This window comes from Chelonus insularis, unplaced genomic scaffold (assembly GCF_013357705.1).
Source record: "Chelonus insularis isolate UGA/USDA-ARS -01 unplaced genomic scaffold, ASM1335770v1 contig_406_pilon, whole genome shotgun sequence".
Taxonomy (NCBI): domain Eukaryota; kingdom Metazoa; phylum Arthropoda; class Insecta; order Hymenoptera; family Braconidae; genus Chelonus; species Chelonus insularis.
The window spans coordinates 2,023,804-2,045,958 of record NW_023276563.1 but is presented as its reverse complement, the minus strand read 5'-3'; the positions used below and the strand labels follow the sequence as shown (position 1 = coordinate 2,045,958).

The 22,155-nt window shown below is 27.9% G+C and overlaps 4 protein-coding genes across 6 annotated transcripts; 3 read left to right on the top strand and 1 right to left on the bottom strand.

The window, feature by feature from the left end:
- Nucleotides 1–119: 119 nt before the first annotated feature.
- Nucleotides 120–2,667, top strand: cactin (cactin, spliceosome C complex subunit). Its single transcript, XM_035087100.1, has 3 exons — nt 120–470; nt 580–2,320; nt 2,403–2,667. Exons 1-3 carry the CDS (start codon nt 238–240, stop codon nt 2,589–2,591), a joined length of 2,163 nt encoding a protein of 720 aa, XP_034942991.1. The 5' UTR covers nt 120–237; the 3' UTR covers nt 2,592–2,667.
- On the top strand, nt 2,668–8,567 carry LOC118069171 (zinc finger protein 474-like). Its single transcript, XM_035087101.1, has 8 exons — nt 2,668–3,249; nt 3,488–3,737; nt 3,824–4,788; nt 5,293–5,409; nt 6,199–6,288; nt 6,372–6,578; nt 6,658–6,826; nt 8,035–8,567. Exons 2-8 carry the CDS (start codon nt 3,656–3,658, stop codon nt 8,193–8,195), a joined length of 1,791 nt encoding a protein of 596 aa, XP_034942992.1. The 5' UTR covers nt 2,668–3,249; nt 3,488–3,655; the 3' UTR covers nt 8,196–8,567.
- Nucleotides 8,568–8,995: 428 nt separating this feature from the next.
- CrzR (corazonin receptor) lies at nt 8,996–21,201 on the bottom strand. 2 transcript variants are annotated; one of them, XM_035087102.1, is made up of 8 exons: nt 21,069–21,201; nt 20,787–20,910; nt 20,165–20,702; nt 17,794–18,539; nt 9,926–10,109; nt 9,630–9,835; nt 9,393–9,514; nt 8,996–9,293 (listed from the first exon to the last, which is right to left on the bottom strand). In XM_035087102.1, the coding sequence occupies exons 4-8, from the start codon at nt 18,373–18,375 to the stop codon at nt 9,014–9,016; spliced, it is 1,374 nt and encodes a 457-aa protein (XP_034942993.1). In that variant the 5' UTR covers nt 18,376–18,539; nt 20,165–20,702; nt 20,787–20,910; nt 21,069–21,201; the 3' UTR covers nt 8,996–9,013. The 2 variants fall into 2 exon arrangements, with proteins under 2 accessions (XP_034942993.1, XP_034942994.1); XM_035087103.1 differs by lacking the exons at nt 20,165–20,702; nt 20,787–20,910; nt 21,069–21,201 and adding an exon at nt 19,825–19,944.
- Nucleotides 10,664–13,032, top strand: LOC118069173 (serine/arginine repetitive matrix protein 2-like). Of its 2 annotated transcripts, XM_035087105.1 has the most exons (4): nt 10,664–10,708; nt 10,815–10,964; nt 11,039–11,274; nt 12,420–13,032. In XM_035087105.1, exons 2-4 carry the CDS (start codon nt 10,821–10,823, stop codon nt 12,976–12,978), a joined length of 939 nt encoding a protein of 312 aa, XP_034942996.1. In that variant the 5' UTR covers nt 10,664–10,708; nt 10,815–10,820; the 3' UTR covers nt 12,979–13,032. The 2 variants fall into 2 exon arrangements, with proteins under 2 accessions (XP_034942996.1, XP_034942995.1); XM_035087104.1 differs by lacking the exon at nt 10,664–10,708 and having other exon boundaries at nt 10,765–10,964.
- Nucleotides 21,202–22,155: the final 954 nt, after the last annotated feature.

Here is a 22,155-nt window from a genome sequence, read left to right as displayed (position 1 = left end):
TTTTTTTCAAAAATTTCAATTATAAAATTGATTTGAGTAGTCAACAATCAGCTGATGTAAAGCGCCCCTAACGTTAAAAAAAACAAGTATGTTACGATTGAAGCGCCACATATCCATACTTTTATTAATTAAAATTCTGTCATCATAATTTAGAGGTTATGTATTGGAAGAGTTCATGAACACTGTGTTTAGTTTATTTCCTAAATAGTAGTTAATTACTCTTTAAATAAAATTAAAATGGAAAGATATTCTCGTAAAAGTGGCTATGACAAATCTGAATCGCGAAATGATAAATATTACAAAGAAAAATTTAAATACAGAGATTTTGACAAATATCGGGATAACGATAAATACTCAAAGTCAAACAAATCATCAAAAAATCTTGATGATTCTAAGACGAAATCAAAGCATAAGAGATCTTCCCGTTTATCTAGTAGGAAAAAAACTTCTAAACATAAGAGTCGTAAAAGGTGAATAAACTATTCTATTTGCTATAAGTAAAATAATATTTGGAATCATCATCAATTGTAATGTATATAAATATAATGACAATAAATGATTCATTTTTATTTTATTTAGATCTTCTTCATCTTCATCGTCATCATCATCATCATCATCATCATCATCATCATCATCATCAACTGCTTCTTCAACGTCTTCCAATTCATCAGCAGACTCAACAAAATTGTTAGAAAAATTAGAGAAGCAACGTCAAAAACAAATAGAGGAACGTAAAAGGCAAAAAGAATTATTAAAAGCTACAGAAACACCAGAAGAGAAAAGATTGCGTCGTTTGAAGAAAAAAGAAGCAAAAGAACGGAAGCGTAAGGAACGAATGGGTTGGGATAATGATTATTTACATTATACAAATACAGATAATCCTTTTGGGGATGGAAATTTACTCTCAACTTTTGTTTGGTCTAAAAAACTTGAAAAAGAGGGATTACTTGGAGTTAGTCGAGATGAACTTGAACAACGTAATCGTCATAAACAAGAAGAGAATCGACGGGAGTTAGAAAAGGTCAAAAAAAGAAGACAAGAACGTGAATTAGAAAGACAACAAAGAGAAGAAGAAATGAGTATGTTACAAAGAGGCAAAGAAGCAGCACAATTAGAGCAATGGGCTAGACAAGAAGATCAATTTCACTTAGAGCAAGCACGTTTAAGATCGCGAATTCGTATTCAAGATGGTAGAGCCAAACCAATTGATCTTTTAGCAAAGTATATTAGTGCTGAAGAAGAAGTCGATGCTGTTGAAATGCATGAACCTTATACTTATTTACGAGGATTGCATGTGAAGGATTTAGAAGATTTGATCGAGGATATTAAAGTTTATAAAGAATTGGAAAGAGGTAAGAATCTTGATTACTGGAATGATATAACCGTAATTGTTGAGGATGAACTTCAAAAACTAAGAAAATTAGAACGAACAGAGTATGAAGTGGCGGTGGGTCGAAGAGAGGGAATTAATGAAGCAGTTGCCAAAGATATTACTTCAATATTTAAAGGCAAAACTGCAACTCAGTTAGAGACAATGCAGTTACAAATTGAATCAAAAATATCCGGGAAACCTGAAGGTGTTGATATTGGATACTGGGAAAGTCTTTTATCTCAATTAAAAGCTCATATGGCTCGAGCTCGACTAAGAGATCGACATCAAGAAAATTTAAAGAAGAAATTAGAAGTCCTTATTGCTGAACAGGGAGTAGCTAGAGTCGAAAGTGAAGCTGGTGAGACTGAAGCTCGTAGTGAAACTTCGGTTAAACCACCAGAAGAATCAGCTCCAACTACATCACAAGAAAAAAGTGATGATGAATCGGGTGATGAGCAACCAGAAACTCATGTTGCAGAAGATATGTTATCTGAGTCATTTGGGGAATATGAATCTGGTGGTTATTCGCCCCAGTATCTTTCAATATCACAATTAGAGCCCGGAACACTAATTACTTTAGAAGAGGATGATAGCCAACGACTAGAGTATGCAAGAGATCAAGTACTTAAGACTGGTCGTAAAGTTCAGAGTGCTATGTCTGCTGAAGAGCAAGCAATGCACAGAGAAGCGCGGAAAAATATGGAAAGTGACGAAGCACAATTTAGCGTCGAATCATCATTAGAAGCACAAATTTATTTGTGGTCTGATAAATATAGACCTAGGAAACCACGATACTTCAATCGTGTACATACAGGTTTCGAGTGGAATAAATACAATCAGACTCATTATGATATGGATAATCCACCACCAAAAATAGTTCAGGGTTATAAGTTCAATATCTTTTATCCTGATTTAATCGATAAAAGTACTACTCCAGAATATTTTTTGGTAAGGTTCATTCACTCAATGTTGATTTAATATTTAATCAATTTCATTCTTACAAGATAATTAATTAATTATTTTATTTCAGACGCCTTGTAATGACAACAAAGATTTTGCGATTTTAAAATTTCACGCGGGACCCCCATATGAGGATATAGCTTTTAAAATTGTCAACAGAGAATGGGAATATTCATACAAACGAGGTTTTCGGTGTCAATTTCACAACAACATTTTCCAGCTGTGGTTTCACTTTAAACGATACCGATATCGTCGATAACTTTCACTTAAGTTATATAAATATACGAAAAATTTTATATTCCTATTTTCTTGCAATATATATATATTGTAGAATATTGGTAACTTACATTATAATTTATTTTAAATATTCAATTTTATTTTATTTATATGATTGATTTTTATAAAATTATTCAAAATTTTTGTTTCATAGTCCACCGGTTAATGTCATAATTAATTAATACCTATATTAAAAATGTCCAAACAAATAGATGACGTTACTGTGGAAAATGATTAACTTTGACATCATCAATGAGATAAGAGATCTTGACATGAAAAGAAGATCGATTATTCATAAAAAAATTGATCGCTTGAAAAAGTAGAAGGATGAAACGTTATCAGGTGACCACCATGTGTTATAATGGTAACATACTTTGTTAGATTGGACAATTATAATTGTGGTAAAATGGATCGATTTTCTCTGCTACCTTTATGTTTCATGATATACACATCGACCGTAGTTAGAAACGTATATCGAACCAATGGCAAGGTAAACTTTACATCCAGTGTGTCGCGGTTCGCATTACCTTAACGTTGTTATACGAAAGTAAAATCTTTCTTATAAAAAAAAAAGTGTATCATTTGATTATTTATAGTAAATATAGAATAAATTATATAATCATTATGGAAATTAAATGACAGTAAGTGTGATAATAAAATAATTTAAGCTAGATTTAAATACTAAATAAGTGAACAACGATATAATGAAACGGAAATGGAGTAAAAATTATATAAAATTGAAAAATATTTAAATTAAATTAGGTGCATTTGCACTTGTTTCCAATTAGATTTTTTTCAATTATTTTAAGAATTTAACTTATCATGGAAAAGTAAATTAAATAACTTCAAATTTTATTAGTAAAAAAAATTTTTCTAAAGTACACCAGGATATATGTAACTACGAAAAATATATGAAAGTGTAACCGATCGAAAAATGATGCATAAAACGTAAGTCTTTATTGATTAAATCATTGAAACGTTAAATTGGTCAAAGTCTGTCAGAAAAAGTCCAGGTGCAATTACCTCTACACTACTATTATATTAAACATGAAGTGGCGGAAGGGGTCTAACGATTTTTTTCCGGAGAAAACCTTTCTTATTATCAAAAATAACCTAGAATCACTTACAGGTAATTTAATATCAATCCTTATCACCATCACCATCTAATTCATTCATTTATTCATTAATTAAAATTAAAAATTGAAATCTATGCAGCTAAAAAACATTGTCGACGAATTAAATCAAAATCTGCAGCAGACACAGGAACGTGGCCTCCAAAAGTAAAGAAACTCTGTCCTTATAATGTTGAAGAACGACCAAAGACTGCAAACTTGGAAAAGCCAAGTGTCCTCGACCCCAGTTTAGTTAATAAATTAGATATGTCTTTACTAAGTAAGGAGTTATTGTGCGATTCTATGACGCGCATTCAGCTTGGTGGACGTAATGTAGGTGGGGAAGCATCATCGAATAATTATAGGAGTGTACCATCAAGCATTGTTGAGAGTAAAACATTTGTTCTTCGTCAGAAGCGTCAAAATTCCGAGCATTCAGTGACTTCTGAACAGTTTAGTAAAGAACCACAACTAGAACCCGTGATCATGAAAAAACAGTTACCGCTGAGCCCTTCGATTTCTAACGATCGTAATAAAAAAGTCGATATCAATAAAAAGCTCGATGACAATAATAATAAAAATCCTACTCACGGGATCAGTAAGCCAATCGGATCATTGTCAACTGTAAAAATATCAAAATCATTTAGAGCAGCTCTACCTGATGAAATTGAAGTTTTCACCAACTCCACTACTAAAATAGTGCCTGAACCGTGTAAAACTTGTGGTCGTCCTGATCAGCCGGAAAGATTTCACAGTCATCCCAAAAGTGCTCTACCTGTTAAAGGTTCTATTAAGGATGTGGTGAATCCTAATAAACCTAAAGATAAAGATTTAAAGAAGAATATACAGAAACCAGTTGCATTAAATTTCCGAAGTGAAAAGAATAAAAATAAAATAAAAGAATCGGAAATAGAAATAAATAAAAAAGCAGGAGCTATTGCTGATGAAGTCATTCAACTATCGAGACCGTCATCGACGAAAAAAGGTCCGCGAACTGTCATGTGTTACATTTGTAGTAGAGAATTTGGTACAGCTAGCTTCCCAATTCATGAGCCCCATTGCCTACAGGTAATATATGATAAATACTTTATTTTAAAAAATAATTTTTCTCCTAAGTTTAATATTATGTCGATAAAGGACAGCTGACAAAGATGACTCATAGATCAATATTATTATAATAGATATAATTGAACCTATAAATAGAAGAAAACCATATCTTTGATTTCCCTATCATATCAAATTTTTTTTTTTATTCAATTGCATTTGTCCTCTACTTTGCAAATGATTTATCAACTCACTTCGTATAAATGTACACATAATTTATACGTGAATGATTCAGTCATACAATCGATCCCGAGGATAATATAATACTAGCAATAACTGAAATAAATTTGAACACACCTCAAATTGTAAGACATTTATCTGCAGGAAGTACTAAATAAATTGATTAAATTTATTGTTAAATTTTTTTTATAAATCAAATTATTCACTTTCTTATTTGATAATGTTGTCTTGATTATTGTTTGTAGCAGTTTGTATACATTATTTGAAATGTGAATTAATTATTCATAGAAATGGGAACGTGAAAATAATTCTTTACCACCTTCCCAACGCCGGCCACCACCTCAGCGACCAACTGTGGATTTTGATGACTACCAATGGAATAATGCAGCTTGGGAATTGTCTCAAGTATGTGCAGTAGATTTTTACAGCCATGGAACTTATTTTGTATAATTATGAATAATCACTACTACGATATTTAAACACTATATTGATTCTTAGCAAGATTTTACGTAGCAAGTGACTGAGCTTTAACCAACTTTAATGGTAGTTTAAAATATTGTATACTTAAATTCCAGAAGTATTTAATATTGCATGTTTCAAAGTTCAACATTAATTCTGAATATCAAAAGAATTTCATCAATTTTTTTTAGTAAATTTTCTGTTGATAAAATAATGAAAGCTATTATCTCAATAAAAAGTATATAATTAATTTTGTTTTGTTAATAATGGTTTATTGGAGATTGATGTTTTGATAGTTTTATGGTCAAAGTCTAGACATTGACACAGTTCTACCTTTGATTGATTATAAAAACTATTGTCATGTGTGTTAGCTTATAATCAATATTACCTACTACAACTTCATAAAAAGTATATGCACCAATAAGATATTATAGATAATGTTTATCCATGTTATAGTTTGATATTTCGATGAAGAATACACGTACATATTAAATGTTATTGATCGTTTAACTTTTTTGTTGATGTTATTCTTCATCAACCTGTTAAGGTATGTAGCTATATCAAGGGTAGAAACTTTATTTGAAAAGAATTTTTGTTTTTTCAATTAACAAATTATTATGTGCATAGCCATTAGCATTTATAAGTTTATCAATTCCATTGTTATAAAACATAACAATATTGCATAATTACTATTTTACTTTCATCAACGATAGTTTATTATGATTGGCATTCTAGACTCAATTGCTTCCCTGCTGGAAGTGCGGAAGAACATTTTTACCAGATCGGTTACCTGTTCATCAAAAAAGCTGCAAGGCTACACCCAAGGTGATGAGCTCTTTTTAATAATAATTTATATAACTATCTACGATTAATGTTTATTTTTTACTTAGTTGGAATTTTTTTTATAGAATTCATCAGCTTTAGACAAATCAGACAGGTCTGAAAGAACAAGAAATACAACTAGCCGATTGAATTTATCGACAGTTTTTTGCCCAAGATGCGGACGAACTTTTACTGTGAAGAGCTTGGAAACACATGAAACGCAATGTTTAAAACGTTGGCAGGTGGATCAGAAAATAAAAGAAGAACAAAAAGAACCTATCATGAGTCCAAGGGTAAATATTAATTCAAGGATCTACTGGACATTATGACTAATACCTGGAATTTCGGTTGCCTTAATTTTTATTATTTTAGGATTCTCAAAAACGGATAGTGAATTGCTATATTTGCGGTCGAGAATATGGATCAGCAGGTATTGATATTCACGAACCACAATGTTTAAAAAAATGGAATGCAGAAAATCTAAAATTACCATTAAATCAACGAATGCCTGAACCTCAAAAACCGGAAATCGTTTTGATCGGTGAGTAGATTTATAGCTTTTTTTTGTATTTATTGATTACGAAATAAATAAATCAATGTATCATCAGGAAACATTTATTATTATAATGAGTTTAAAAATTGCTACTATTACATGCACATTAGCGCTCAATAAAGTATCGTTATTTTTAAAATATAAATAGTAGTATTTATCCTCAATTTTATGTTCAAAGTGTCTACGTATCGATTTCTTTTTTAAAAGAACTTAGCTCTTGAGCTAAAATAGTAAGTGTAAAAGTAGTAAGTTTGATGAACTTTAATGTTCAGTGCATGTTAGGAAATATTAAGTTTTAAGGGGAAAAAGAAAAAAATTTAAGTTTATTTTTCCTTCGATGCATATAAAAAATAAAAATATCAAACTCATTTATAATATTCTTTTACATAATTATAAAAGATGGAAAGTTATTTTCTATGAATTTCAACGTTGCACAATAACTATTACGATCATTATCATTAATTTTTTTTATTATTAATTCGAAGTAGTATAATGAATTTTTGAGATTTAATTGTCAGGATCATCGAAGAAATTTTATTACACAAATCTTTTGTTGAAAAGGTAAAATATATTTTTATTAGAATATTCTGATACATATATTTAATATAATAAATAAATATTCCAGCCACGGTCAAGAATAGTATTGAATCGATTAGTTCATTTGCATCATATACGTACATGTGTGAATAGTAAAATGCTTCCATTTGATATCTATCTTACCTAACATGAAAAGCAGAACGTTTCTATTTTCAGTAGAAAATTAACAACTTGATATGAGCTGTTATACTAAAACAAATCGTTGTATACATACATATCTATTCTCCAAATAGTTTAATTTATTTCGTATGACTAATACACAAATATATTATGTTCTTTAACGTCATAATTTTTTTTAGCTATATAGCAATTAACTTATACAACCATAATTTATTATTATCATTCAAAACTTTGAATTCATTGTTCCTAAAAATTAATTTCATCACTATTTCATCATTATTTTTACTACGTATTAAGCTGTCAACAGTATTCTAAAATATTTTCAAACTTCTTTAAAAAGATCTCTATATTTTGAAAATACTCCAAAAGTATTTCAAAATTATCTAGAGAAAATAAAATGAATGACTTTAATACATAATAGAATTGAAAGAGTTCAATGTGTGATAAATTTTATTATAACGACATGTGATAAATTTCAGAGACATCGACATCAGGAAGTCCTGTAATAGATTGGGCAGCAACTAGTGAAGCACGATGGAAATCCCATTTAGGTCAATTAGTACCATGTAAAAATTGCAAAAGGACATTTAATCCTGATCGTGTTGCTGTTCACGAACGTACTTGCAAAGGAACTCGTTAAAGGATATTGTTGTATCCTAAATAAGGGTGTTGTACAAAGATTGCGACTGAAATTAAATCAACTGTCTATTAACTTTGTATTGAATTAATCAGTTAGCAATACTAATTAGTTAAAAGCATTAAATAAAATTAACAATTATTAGCAAAAATTAGACGGTATTAATAAAGGAGCCTGTAATATTTGAACTTTCATACACTTTGGTTCCTCTTAGCACATAATATCAACTTTTAACTTATGCTATTGCTATACTGAAAGATGTTCTTAATATAATTATATTATACATACATATATATATATATATATTTTCTAATTTATATAATTACTAGATGAGTGAAAATTAATTTTTTATCATCGAAAGAATTAATAATAGCTTTCTGAGATTTATATATACAAGAACACCAAATGATTAATTACTTAGTAATTAACTATCCAAGTTTCTAATGAATATTTATGAATTTTATAGTAAACATAGACTGTAGTAGCAATTAAAAATTAAATAATTTGTAGAATATATAACAAAGTTGTATTGAATTTTATCAATACATATAATATAATATTTTAATAAGAACGAGATCATTGCAACATAATATTCTATTCTATATTAATTAATATTCATATTATTACGTATATTTTGTATTAAATATAAATTGAGAAAATTTTTTAATTATAATTTCTTTTTCTAGATCTTAATAATGAGGTAGATATAATGTTTAATAAATTACATTTGAGTATTGTAATATATGAAAAACAATTAATTATGTATTCAATCAGTCAGATAATTTTGTTTTTCATCTTTAAAACATCATTTTTTTTTGTTATTAAGTTTTATTAGTATTGATCAGTTTCGTTGTAATTCCATTTGAGTTGGAGTTATATTGAAGAATTAATCTGGGCGACTGTTTTAACACTTTCTCATTATTGTTAGGCCCTTCATTAATTAGTTTTACTAATACTGTTTCGTCAGTTGCGTGTAAAATTCCATTGAAAGTGCTGGATTTTCTTGTTTGACTTTGAGTGAAACGACTGCTGTAACCACGAGTTGCCAAAGTGAAACTTGTATGGGTAGCAGTGCTGCGATGCTGCATCGTTGAACCATCTCTGCAATTAATGCAGAGATTTAATTATTTTTGTACTATTTTTAACTTAGTATAAATATTGATTCGATTTGGAAAATGTTATAATATAAATCAAGATTACCTTTGGCGAAATTTACGGCATTTCTTTTGAGGCCATAAATGAAACGCTCCGTAAATTAATGGATTCACCAAGCTGTTGCTCATTCCAAAAAAGAAAATTCCATTTTGGAGTTCTTCACTTAACTGATGGGAAAAGTTTTGATGGAATCGTTATTTATTTGTAATGAATTAGTCGAAAAAGATTCTGCCGTTATATTTTATAAGAAAATTGAATGCAAAAAATAATTGAGTGTCTTACACGCTCATCTGGGTTGAGAAACATGAATATGATCATCATAGTATAATACGGAGTCCACCACAGCACAAAAGCTGCTACAATCACGATGCTTATACGTAGTGATTTGCTTTTAGCACGATGCATAAGTTTCCGGCGATTTGTATCACCACTTTCTTGGGAAATGTTTTTGTGGTTTGTCAACTGTAATTTGAATGACTTTTCACTGCCTGCAATTGAATAAACAAAAAACAAATTGCATACTTAGTTTTTTATTTTTTGTTAAGTAATGAAGATGAGAATATAATGATGATACTTACGTGAAATTGTGATAATTGTAGAAACATAAGTGACAATAAGGACAGTAAGGGGTAAAATGAACATCAAAATCAAACTGAGAGTTGTATAAAGTTGTTCTTGCCATGCTTCTGTATAAAATCCATGGGTGACACACTGTGAAAACTCCTCAACAAAAGGACCTCGTGCTACATGAAATATAATGAGCTGTAAATAAAATCATTTAGCTTTAAGAATTTATTAATAGACTTTTTTTTTTTATTGGAAATTATTTTTAAGAATGAAGATATTTTTTTATGTTATTTATCATTGAGCTAGACATGAGCTTCATGACACTTACGTATTGTTTTTTTTTAATTATTTTATTACTGTTATTATTGATATATTCCTGTTAGTGGTATCGAGTTCTGTAACTTTTATTAAAATTGATTGATCTTAATTCTATTCATCGATAATAATGTCTGTATATCAAATGAATTTTGATTTAAAATTGTAATTTATTGAGGCAATTATTTCAACTTAATCAGATATTCATTTATTTTTCTAACTAAATTGATATACATAGAGACTTTAACATGAAAAAGTCAGCAATAATGATCAGAATAAAGTTACTGAATGTAGCACTATTTGTTTATAAAAATTAGATAGTCATTTTTCTTGGGAAATTTTTAAAAATTATTTATATTAGGTTAAAATTCTGAAGTATATTAAAAATGATAATATTAAAAATTATGAATCGCTACATTATTTAAGAAGTAAATAAAAAACATGATTCCAATTATTAATTTGACATTGAAAGATTTATTGTAAGTATTGATAAGAAATTAAATAGTCTTCTCATTAAGATCGAATACCAAGTCAATATTATTTTATAAAATTACTGTGATTTAAATGTCAAATTCATTAAATCAGTTAATAATGGAAGCCAAGAAACCGAAAATTCTTGATCTAGCTCTCACAGCAGTAAAAGATTTAAAAGAAATTAATGGTGCAAGTCCTTTGGATATCTGTAATTACATATCATCCACTTACAACATTCCTAGAAATGTAGCCAAACGTCAGGTTGGTAAAAAATTTTTTATTATAATTATATAATGAATTTTTCTATAAAATGATTAATTTTTTTAAACAATTAGACTTTGTTAGCACTCAAAAGAGGAACTGCCCATGGAATATTAAAAGAATCTGGAGGTCGTTACAGTCTTTTAACAGATACAGAAAAAGAATGTGTGGAATTAACGAATCAAGAGCTTGGTTTATTGGATCTCGCATGCCGAAGACGTCGAATGATGCAGAGGAAAAGAAAAGCATTGAAAAAAGCAGAAAAAGTTCAGAAAAAAGGACGTATGAGAAAGTTATCAAAAGGACGAAGGTATAGATAAAGTACAAATTAAAAAATTGATAACAGACTTTATTTAAAAAATGGTATTTATTTATATTAACAAGTATTTAATAATTATTTATTTAATTTGAAATTGAATACCTGCAAAAAATGTAAAATCAAATTATAATAAAAAGAAAATAATTAAAATTAAAAGGTAATAAAAATTTTAAAGAGTTGGGGATGGATTAAAATGAACAAGGATAAAAAAATAAGGGTAAGACAGTAAACTGGAAAAAAAATTGTGTTTTAGGTGGAACGACAAATGTGATATAATTTAGTAAAATAAGTTACATAATAGTAGATTATTCTAATAATAATAATAATACTCTTTCACGACTTTCTACGTTAAAATAATTATTTGTTATGACTGAAGCTATTATTTCTACATTACTAAATTCCTACTCATCATATATAATTATATCGTTTAAAAAATAGTAGTACTTGTGAATAAAAGAGAAAATTTTTTTCAAGCTATGAAAAAATATTGCTATTTTTTGCTTTTAAATTTACAACCATTGATAAAAGATTATTTGCAAATTTAGCTCAATTGTTTAATCATAATTTTCAAGAAGTTTAAAAAAAAATAATAATTATTTTCAAATAGCTTTATTATTTATTAGTTCTGTCGAGTAAAGCAATAAAATACCACGTGTTCTGATAAAACAAAAAGCTTAGACAATTATGAAGTTCAATTGACCTTAAGAACTCAATTTACAAAGTTTTTAATTAGCAATAAAAAGTGATAATTTCGTATAAAATCACGTGATTTTGTGTATCAAACTTCTAATCTTGTACCTTCAAGACACACATACAGAATCATAAAAAGTTAAAGAGAGCTTTTCCTTTTTGTTTTTTTTGTTTTTTTTGTAATACTCAGTTTTACTTTCAGTACTTCAATTTATTTATTATAATTTTACTAAACCTTTGTTTATTATCCAAAATATTTACTGAACTATATAAATCAAATTTCTTATTAATAAGATATTGATTTATGATTAGACAAATACATTATTGATTAAAAATAAGTAAACTACATCGAAACTTGATGATTTTTGTATTGTTAATAACTTAACGATAAAAAAAACATTAAACCATTCATAGATGAAAATAACATAAAGTTAATACAATTGCAGTAGAAGAAGCAAAAGTCACAAGAGAGGACGAAGTCGTAGTATAAAAGGTGGAAGGAAGAGAAGTAAATCACGAAAAATAAAAGGAAAGAGTAAAAGTAAATCTCGAGGAAATAAAATACGTAGTTGTACGTGCCCATCATCTAGGCGAGAAAAGCATAAACATCGAAGCTCTTCTAGAAAAAGGCGAAGGGATAAAAAAATTAGAAAGAGTAGTAGAAGTAGAAAAAGGAGTAAAAGTGAAAGAAAACACCGTAGAAGTGAATCACGTGCAAGAAAAAAAGAAAAAAAAGAGAAAAGAAAAAGTTCAAAGCGGAGAGGGAAGAAAGGAAGAAGAGATTGTGATTGTCCTGCGAGTGTGAGAGATCGACCTGAAGGTTCTAAAGCTGAAGGAAATGTTAATAAAGAAAAACCGAAAGATAAACATAAAAAAGATGCAAAAAAGGACCTCAATGAAAAAGCTGAAGCCAAGAAAGAAAATTATTTTTATGAGCTTATTAAAATGAACTTTGGTAATCGGAATCAAACTAACTCTCCAAAATTGACTGCTACCAATAATTAGTTGGGTTCTAGGGTGGTTCATTAAAAGCGATGATATTCAATTGTCTGAAAAATTGTTTCAAAATTCTGAAAAATTAATTTAATATAATTGTTTGTGATTTTTATTGCTATTGTTATACATATTTTAATAAAAGTTTTATACTCAATTGTTCGGTAATTTATTACTGCTTTAATTTTCATTAGCCACTAGGTATTTTGTGCACGATGATTAGTTTTGAATTTTTTTAACATCTTTATGGAAATTTGTCAACTTTATCTCAAGGGAACAGAGTTACCAGACATATTGGGGTTTATTAAATTCCTTCAAGTGGCGTTTTAGCAACCACATGCTGACATTAAATTCAATAAACGTTCTATACTTGAGGGTATTTTTGAAAATAAGGGAAAAATATTAGAGCTTATTATACAAATGTATTGTGAGAGATAAGCTTTATTTTGAGTTTATCTAAACTACTGTTCTTATAGTTTAAAAAATTGTATGAAGGAAAATTTCAGATTCTAACAATGAATCTGGAGACTTAGTAAAGTTAATTGAACGATAATATAGTTTATAAAAATTAAGTCGAAATTTTTTCTGAAATGAAAATGCTGTATTTTGGGAAAAGGTATCTGATCCTTAAAAATTAGAACACAACAAGGAGCTTATTTTCTGCTTTTCAAGAATCTTTTATATATAAAATTTTGCCATTTTTTTATCATTTTCTTAAGTTTTAATATATTAATGAATGAATTTCTTTCAGGCTTCTTCATTTCATCTTTACTTTGTTAATTATTATAATCAATGGTTTTAAATATAATAAATTAATTTTTAATTGCGTTTTGATTAATTGAAATATAAAAAGTAATTTATTAAAAAATATGGTCAAAGTTTCTTTGAAACTTCAGATAATGTAAACAGAATAAATTGGAAAGCATGGAATATTTTAAAATTGTTACGTAAATGTGGGTTAGATGAATGAAATTATTAAGCTAAGGAAAACTTTGATGCACAATTTTAAAAGATTCAAGTAGATTGATCTTTTTGATAAGATATTTTAACATATTTGGAGTAAAGTTTTTTTCTTATCTATAGCAAAAATAAAATGTGATGAGGCACGTTATCAAAACAGATGACTTGATATGACTTGGTTTTGGTAAGAAAGAATGAAACTTTAACATCTTCAACTAATTCTCCAATAAGTTATAAGAATGATAAAATGGCATGATGTCAGGATTTGGAAGATAAAAAAGGAAAAATACTTATATCCTTATACTATCAAAAAATCTCCCATAACTTCACACATCTTTTCAGTTTTATTTCTTTGACAAATATCAAAAATATCATTGGCAAAATTTTTCCTCATATATTTGCTACAATAATGTGCTTGTTACAATATGACATTCTAACATTATTTTTTCTTATCTTACATTTAATATTAAACATTCGAGATGCTGCTTGATTGGTTTTGAATTGACAAATTGAGAAATGTCAATATGGTGAAACTAATTAGAGATAGAGGTATGATTAAACTTGATAACTAAACAAATATATTCTCATAAATGTACTGAGAATTTGCAAATATATTAATTGAATTTGATAGAACTTATACGTCATTGATTTACTAAAACATGATTACTTAAAATTAATTAATTTATGTATAGAGAAAATTTTATATTTATTTTTATAGAAATTTTTATGTCTATAAAAAAGGACTAATTGTTCCATTTAAAGAAAGCATTCGTTATCAAACAATCCTATACGAATTTTTATAAATAACAATGAATCTTACTTATCATTAATCAGATAAATAATACTGTCTGATATTTTATTCAAGACCATCAAAGGCTGTTTAAACTACTTATAGCAAGCAATTATTCTAAATACCAAAATTCTGTATACAGTTCAATGGTCCAATAAAATTAATATAACAACCTACGCACGAATTTAAGCAGCTCCTAAATGTTCCAAAGACAATTGTTATTAATATATCTGAAGTTCGTTCAATGCACTTAATATGAATATCATTTACTGGTAATAAAAGACTTTCGGCTTGTCAAATGTCAAAAGCAGAAGACATTGGAAACAAAAAAAAACTATTCTTTCAGATAAATACCATTTATGATTCAGAAAGAAGAAATTAAGCTTTGATAGATTTAATTATTCTAAAAGGAGAATAAATGTTTATATTAACATTTCTTATGATTATGAAATTTATTTATAACTGTAATATTTAGATGAACTATGAATTTATTGTAAATCTACCAAGAGAACAACAGAGTAATTAATATTAGAGCAGAGAAGTGACAATACGAGAAGCGACCCAAAGGATCCTATTATAGATACTTTACGAGGGGAAGATTCTAGACGAAATTTGCAAGTAAATCCAAGTATGAAAGATAAATTAGATAGTGGAAAATATGATTATTATAAAATAGCACAAGATGTAGATAGAATCTTGTTTGTAAACTATCAATTCTTTTAGATGATTGATTAGACTTTTCTCTATCCTTTATTGAAGTAAATCAATTCTTTATACTTTGCATTCATCAAGTAGTTATCAATTTATTCGATTTCAACTTTACTGGTCTGAACAACATTCAACTTGAATAAACATGCTTTTATTATTTCTCAAAATAAAAAAGTCTAGTTCTACTTCCATTCAATACTACAAAATTTTTCTAAACTATCTATATTTTTTCAGTATCATTTTTTTTAATATGAAAATATTCAAAAGTAATGAAATATTTGAATTTTAATTATACCCTATATTGATTTGAGTCTATAGGTCTAGAAAAGAAAGAAGATCATTCTAAGAGACAATCATTTTTATGAGATGCAATAAAGCTCAGTTAAGGTGAAAAAAGACGTCTAATAGACGTCAACACTTCATGTACAGTTTGATAAAAAACTTTAGTGATATCATAAATAACAATAAAAACCAAGGTGAATATTGAGTAATAGTTTTTTCTTGGTTTCAATCGTCAACTTTACTTTAAAGCTCTATTCTACATCAAGACAAATAAATGTCATTGGACTGCGGCGTGGTTCAGATTCAGACCTAGGTCAAAAGTCGTTGATATGATAATAATTTATAGCAATTAGATCAAGACCTCTAAAAATGAGGAAAAAAAACGACTGTATTAACAACTAAATCCTCAAGAATTATTTTCCACAATTTTATTTCACATATATTCATATGATAACAAGTTTCAGGTCAATGCACGAGGCAAGACTGCATCCTTTATATCAAATAAATTATAAAATTCAGGAAATCAGCATTCCATTATTCAGCACAGAGGATAAAATTGGTGTTTATTCTACTTTCACAAGCTATATTTGCTTTGTTTCGATAATAAATTAATTTTTTTAGGGTCCACAACAACCTTGATCTAATTTAGCAAAATTTACCTATCAGCAATATATATTATTTATTAGTTGATAGAAAAGTATTTTTCATTACAAGTGTTTTTATTTTTTTAATCTAGCATTGTTTTACAAATTATTTCTTTTTTCTATTTTGATTAAATTAAAATACCATTTAAATTTTAATCTTTACGGGTGACATTGATCTTCAGAATGCAAAAGTCCATTGCTTTAAAATTCGGACAATATTTCTATTCGTCATTCAGATATTTTAGTAATCAGAGAGTATTTTATTTAAATTAAGAAGAATCAGAATGCATAAACACAGCAACATCGCCGTGTATATAACTGGATGAACTAGTTTCACATAAAAAAAAGGTCAGAAAATTTTTCGATACTATAAAACTGCACATAATAAAAAAAATTAGTCTTTTATTTGTTGAAACAAAACGTCAGTTAGACTTATAATGACTGTTAAACATCGACCGCTATTTTAATAATTTTTTAACTTTTTTTCTCGAAATTAACATGAATTACTCTTCATTTGTTGCAAATATAAAAAAGTGATATCGGGTCATAGTCTGGATAATTAATGATAACACTGCAAGTTTATAAAGCCTAATGTACTCCTATATTTATTATGACTTATTTTATCTTAAAATCTTTGACGGTTACTAATCGGCTTTTTCAGCCTTTTCTTTAGCTGGTTTTTATTTAAATTCATCACCTTGAATAAGCCTAAATCATCAGATAAAAATAAATAGAAAATTCGTAAACCTGTTGAATTAGTTGTGTTCAATAAACTTACGAGAAATCCCATTGGAGTATTACAGAGCATTATTTAGAAAGTGAATTGTTTGTAAATGATGGAGTAAAAATTGAACTGTTGAAGGTTGATAAAGTAAATGCATAGTAGGCTCTAAAAGACTATTTTGAGAATTTGTGTAGATTGATGAGGATGTGTACTGAGGTCTGGATATGTGTAAATTTTGGATTCATCAGTGGAAAAGATTTTTGGGCGAGTGGATTGATTTGTTTCTACTTCAGTTTTTTTATTACAAAAGTAAAGTACACCTATATATCTTAAACATCTGGTGGAAATGAAAATGTAAATTTTATGAATCTTTTTCTAAAACCAAAAAATTAAATAACAAAATAAATAAATTTACCTGTTAATTTATTGTTAAACACGATCTTCCGATTCATCGATTAAGTTCAGGAATTGATTTTATATATTTTTCTTTCGATTTTCAAATAAAAAAATAATCCTATTATCCAACTACTTTCTAAAAAAACTTTAATGCAATTTACCAAATTCAGTAATTCTCAAAGTACTAATCAGTTATTAACCATAACGAATCTAATCGACGATAAAGGCTCAAATCTTATAACTACTTTCTTTAATTCCTTCGCTAATTACTCCTTATTATTACCCAGTTACAATAAGCATTAATAAAGAAACTAATCTCTTACTTGCGGTATGCTTAAGAGGCCAGAGACAATCCAAGTGATAAGTACAAGTTTAGTGCATCGTTCACTAGTATTGAGGCTCTTCATAGGATATCGAACAGCGACAAATCTATCGACTCCAATAAGTACCAGAACAAATGTACTGAGATAAAGACTGAACATTTGAAGAAACTTGAAAATCTTGCAGGTGACATTGCCCCATATCCATGCCACCGTATAACTCCAAAGTGCTTCTCCAGCGATGCAGAATATCGTCACAAGCAGGTCGGCAATAGAAAGGTGAAAAATAAGAGTATAAATGGCTGAATAACTCTGGTGTTTACGACGGTTTTTCGTTATTGACCAGATGGTCGTGGCATTTGCTACAAGGCTGAGTGCTGCCATAACACCTAGCACGATAGCTTTGATGAAAGCTCGGTGTGTCAAGCTTGGAGCATGTTCTAGATGAGTCAAGTTGAACATTGAACCATTAAGGATTTGATTGGACATGTTGGTATCGTTCTGAACCCCACTAATAATAATCCTCAGTAGTTGAGTTGTTACATCACTCGTTGAGTTTATCAGATGGAATGGTAAAATATTCATTATTAGAACTTGGTGCTCATTAATAAATCTAAACTAAAGCACCACATTTATCTTCAAGTTATTTAATATACGATCAATGAAATTCACTATATACATTGCTACTAATTCAATCTCCAGCTGATGCTCTTTGTTCTCTTCTATTTTCTTACTTGATGACGATGAATCTGAAAAACAAAAATTATTTATTTATTTATTAACTGCTTAATTCATAAATTTATTACTTTACTGCATAAATAAATAAATAAATAAATAAATTCAATTTGAATAAAAATATTTGGAAGAAAAACAATGATAAAGCTTTGATAGTCGAAGTAGGAATATCAACAATTTTATCTTCAATTGGTTAATTTATATCATTTACGTTGATGATAATAATTATTTACAGATGGTCTCATCTTTTAATAATAATTTCTTGATGCTTCTAACAATATAAATTGGTTAACTAATCGATAAATTTGAAAGATATTGATATTATTTAATTAAAGTAGGGTCAAAGAACTAGAAAATGATGTAGAATGTAGAATTGAAATATGTTTTTATTATTATTTATCGCAGATGTAAACCCGAGTCAACGTTTGATGCCAAATTTATACTGATGTACGTTCGCGTACGATTTTGCTAATTTCCGATGAGTTTGAAGGAATTGATTCACTATATTCATCAATCTTGATTCTTCTTTATCAGCCTTGCCCTAGTCTACTCTACTAAATTTTCCCAGACTATTTTGATAAGCGGCACGCGAAGAATTATAAGTTTGCCTCTAATTTGGAATTCATCAATGCAAAGTGATACATTCTCCACCAACGTATAAGAAAATCTGAAAGTTAATCGTCCACTTTTTTTATTAATGCTAATATATCACTGCATTGTTCTTGTTTATTTCTTCAAGAGTTTTATCAATGTGTTGATTATTTAAAGCTTTTATAATAATTATTATTGTTATTATTACATGAATTATTACTGTGAAATTACTCAGATATTGTCTCCGTTTTTGGTAAACTAAAATATTGCGTATAAGCTTTTGAAATATTTGAAACTTTTTCAAAGATCACTGAAGCTATTTTGAATAGAGGAAGTTTAGGCTGAATTTGGTGAAAGCTTAAAAGTTTAGACATTCATTGCTTTGACATTTTAATTATGTACATCATTTAGAGACATTTTATAACTTCTTAAGAAAACTTTTTTATTTAAGTATTATTAGCATAAATGAATTTATTTTTATTTGATTTAAAAATTTCTCAATTCCATAAGTCAATATTTTTTTTAACTTAAAAGTTTTATCATAACAATTTTTTATACTACTATTTATAATTCTTTGAACAAAATAAACAGGTAAAGAATAATTATATTATTATTACAATAAGTTTTAAGACAGGACATATAAATTTATGTAATATTTGTAAATGTGTTTTATGTTTTCATTAAAAGATGCATATTTATCTTCATTACATTGGTTGGACTTTAATTAAAAGTTCAACTAAACACATTCAAAATCCATTCAACATTAAAGTCATTCCGCAATTATCACACGTTGAGAATTTACTAAAGTTGAAAACACTTAAGAGCAAGAATTTGTAAATACTAATATTTTTCATCAATTGTTCTTCTAGGTATTTTACATAGTTTTATCATTTGAATATCTATTTCAGTTGCTACAAATTTATTGCTGATAATTCCACATATCTTAAAAGCTTCAACGTAATAAAAAAATTACTACGTATTTAGTAGCTATTTAAATAAACAAGAAAGACAAATGGTATAAAAAAAGTAAAAATTCATTTTTACAGACCTTTATTAAAATGCTGATATGATTTCAATGTGATAATCTAGAATTCATCTTAAAATTTCATTCTTCTCTCAATTTATGAATTTTTTTATCATGCTTTCACTAGAAGAACTTTGAATAACTGCTTCACCTTTACGTAATAATATTATGTTATAACTTATGTTAGAAAGTTTAAAACTTTCTCGAGTTAAATTAAAAACACAATTTGTAACAAAATTGGTCCTTTGATTGAAAAAAAAAACTCACTCAGTTAATATTTGTGAAAAAAAAAGTTTCAACTATAAAACACCCTTTTAATGTATTACAAGTAATTAAAATCAGAATGCATAGTGTGATTTATCGTAAGAACTTAAACAGACAATACGTGCACACAACTTTCGCGACGTGTAAACTGTCCAATGGGATTTACAATAATGACGGTTAAGCCAACGTGCTTCGATTCTCCCTCGGTTGTGCGCCTTCTCATCATGTCTGCTATATCACGTACCTTTTTCCCTACCAATTCTCCACTCGCCAGTTAAGTGTGAAACAGCAAAATGAGCTAAATACATTAATAGTTGTTCGATTACCTCATTTAAATTCGTTCATTCGACTCATTTATGATCATTTTACTTCTATCACTTACCCTTCAGTACTTGAATCATATTATTAATTAGCCATTGTCTTCACATCATCTTATCATACTATTAAATTAACATAACCTAACTGTTAATTAATTAGTTTTCGTAAACGTAATGACTTTCAGGCTTCTATAATCATGATATAATATTTATAATTAATGCAGATAAATAAAAATGGAAATAAAAGGCATTAAGAAGAAATAATATATGTAGTAGGTATTTATATAAATACCTCCTACGATACATATTTGATCAGTTCTAGGTCGATCAATTTTTATTTTACTTACCTTTTCTTAGTCTAATGTATTATAATAATAATTAGTTGATAAGTTTTTTATGTTTAATTGAAAATGGATTATCCTTTTTTTTTTTAGTTGGGAAAGATCCAATTTTTAACGAGTAACTAAAAAAAAAATTATGAATAATTTTAAACTTCAATCGAAGTTGAATGATAAATATATAATTTGAAAGTTAAGTAAAAAAGCTGTGATTTTTATAGAGTACGTGAGATGATTTTGAAAAATTCTACATAGTTTAATTTAAGTTCACAAAAGCAGAGATGTATCTTTGTTAACAAACTCTGAGCAGTCAGCACATTACTGTTACATCTATTAATCTTGACCTCGCATGTTAGAATAATTCCGTTGTAAACGTTTATCCTTTCTCCCATTGAATTTCATACAAATTTTTTTTAAAATAAAATGTATTTAAAATTCAGTTTTTTCAACTTTTTTTTCCGCATATTCTTATGTGTGTGAACAAGACCTGTTTTATGAATACTAGTAATGAAAGGTGATATTGACACAAATGAATTAATAAGTGGCTTTTGAATACATGAAGATATTTTTCGACGAAATTTTTCTTAGTAAGTAAAACAAATAATTAAAAAATTTCTATTTATTCTAAATTAATAACATAGAAAATAAAATGATCATATGCAACTTAATAGAATGTTTGTCCTCTCAACAGTAAATATTGCAGCAGTATAACCCAACATTGATAATTCATCCATTTTGTTTGGAAACAGATTTGTTTTTACATGTATTTTTAAATTTGTTTGTTTTCATTTTGGCGCCAAATCTTGTATAAATAAAGTAGAATTCTTTCTAACGTTCGATAAAAAAACACATTCCTGTAGTCGATAAAGCTCATAAGATGGCGCGAATCTAGACATTCCTCTAGATGGCGCCAAAGAATACTGTTTTACCTATGTACCAACTAAAAATTCCTAGCGAGACACGAACAAGCTACTTTTGGGCTTCTAGGTAAGACAGTATTCTTTGATGACGTTAAATGTTAATGTCTGTCTCTTTGCAAGTGTCGCTATCTCGTTTACTTGTTGTTCAACAGATTGTTGTCGTGGTCTTCAATTGC

Coding starts and splice junctions, on each gene's coding strand:
- cactin (XM_035087100.1), top strand. CDS start 238: ATGGAAAGATATTCTCGTAAAAGTGGCTATGACAAATCTGAATCGCGA. Junction 471..579: donor AAACATAAGAGTCGTAAAAG/GTGAATAAACTA, acceptor TATTTTATTTAG/ATCTTCTTCATCTTCATCGT. Junction 2,321..2,402: donor CTACTCCAGAATATTTTTTG/GTAAGGTTCATT, acceptor ATTTTATTTCAG/ACGCCTTGTAATGACAACAA.
- LOC118069171 (XM_035087101.1), top strand. CDS start 3,656: ATGAAGTGGCGGAAGGGGTCTAACGATTTTTTTCCGGAGAAAACCTTT. Junction 3,738..3,823: donor TAACCTAGAATCACTTACAG/GTAATTTAATAT, acceptor AAATCTATGCAG/CTAAAAAACATTGTCGACGA. Junction 4,789..5,292: donor ATGAGCCCCATTGCCTACAG/GTAATATATGAT, acceptor AATTATTCATAG/AAATGGGAACGTGAAAATAA.
- LOC118069173 (XM_035087104.1), top strand. CDS start 10,794: ATGTCAAATTCATTAAATCAGTTAATAATGGAAGCCAAGAAACCGAAA. Junction 10,965..11,038: donor GAAATGTAGCCAAACGTCAG/GTTGGTAAAAAA, acceptor TTAAACAATTAG/ACTTTGTTAGCACTCAAAAG. Junction 11,275..12,419: donor AAGTTATCAAAAGGACGAAG/GTATAGATAAAG, acceptor ATACAATTGCAG/TAGAAGAAGCAAAAGTCACA.
- CrzR (XM_035087102.1), bottom strand. CDS start 18,375: ATGAATATTTTACCATTCCATCTGATAAACTCAACGAGTGATGTAACA. Junction 10,110..17,793: donor GCCTCTTAAGCATACCGCAA/GTAAGAGATTAG, acceptor TTTTATTTACAG/CTCATTATATTTCATGTAGC. Junction 9,836..9,925: donor TACAATTATCACAATTTCAC/GTAAGTATCATC, acceptor ATTCAATTGCAG/GCAGTGAAAAGTCATTCAAA.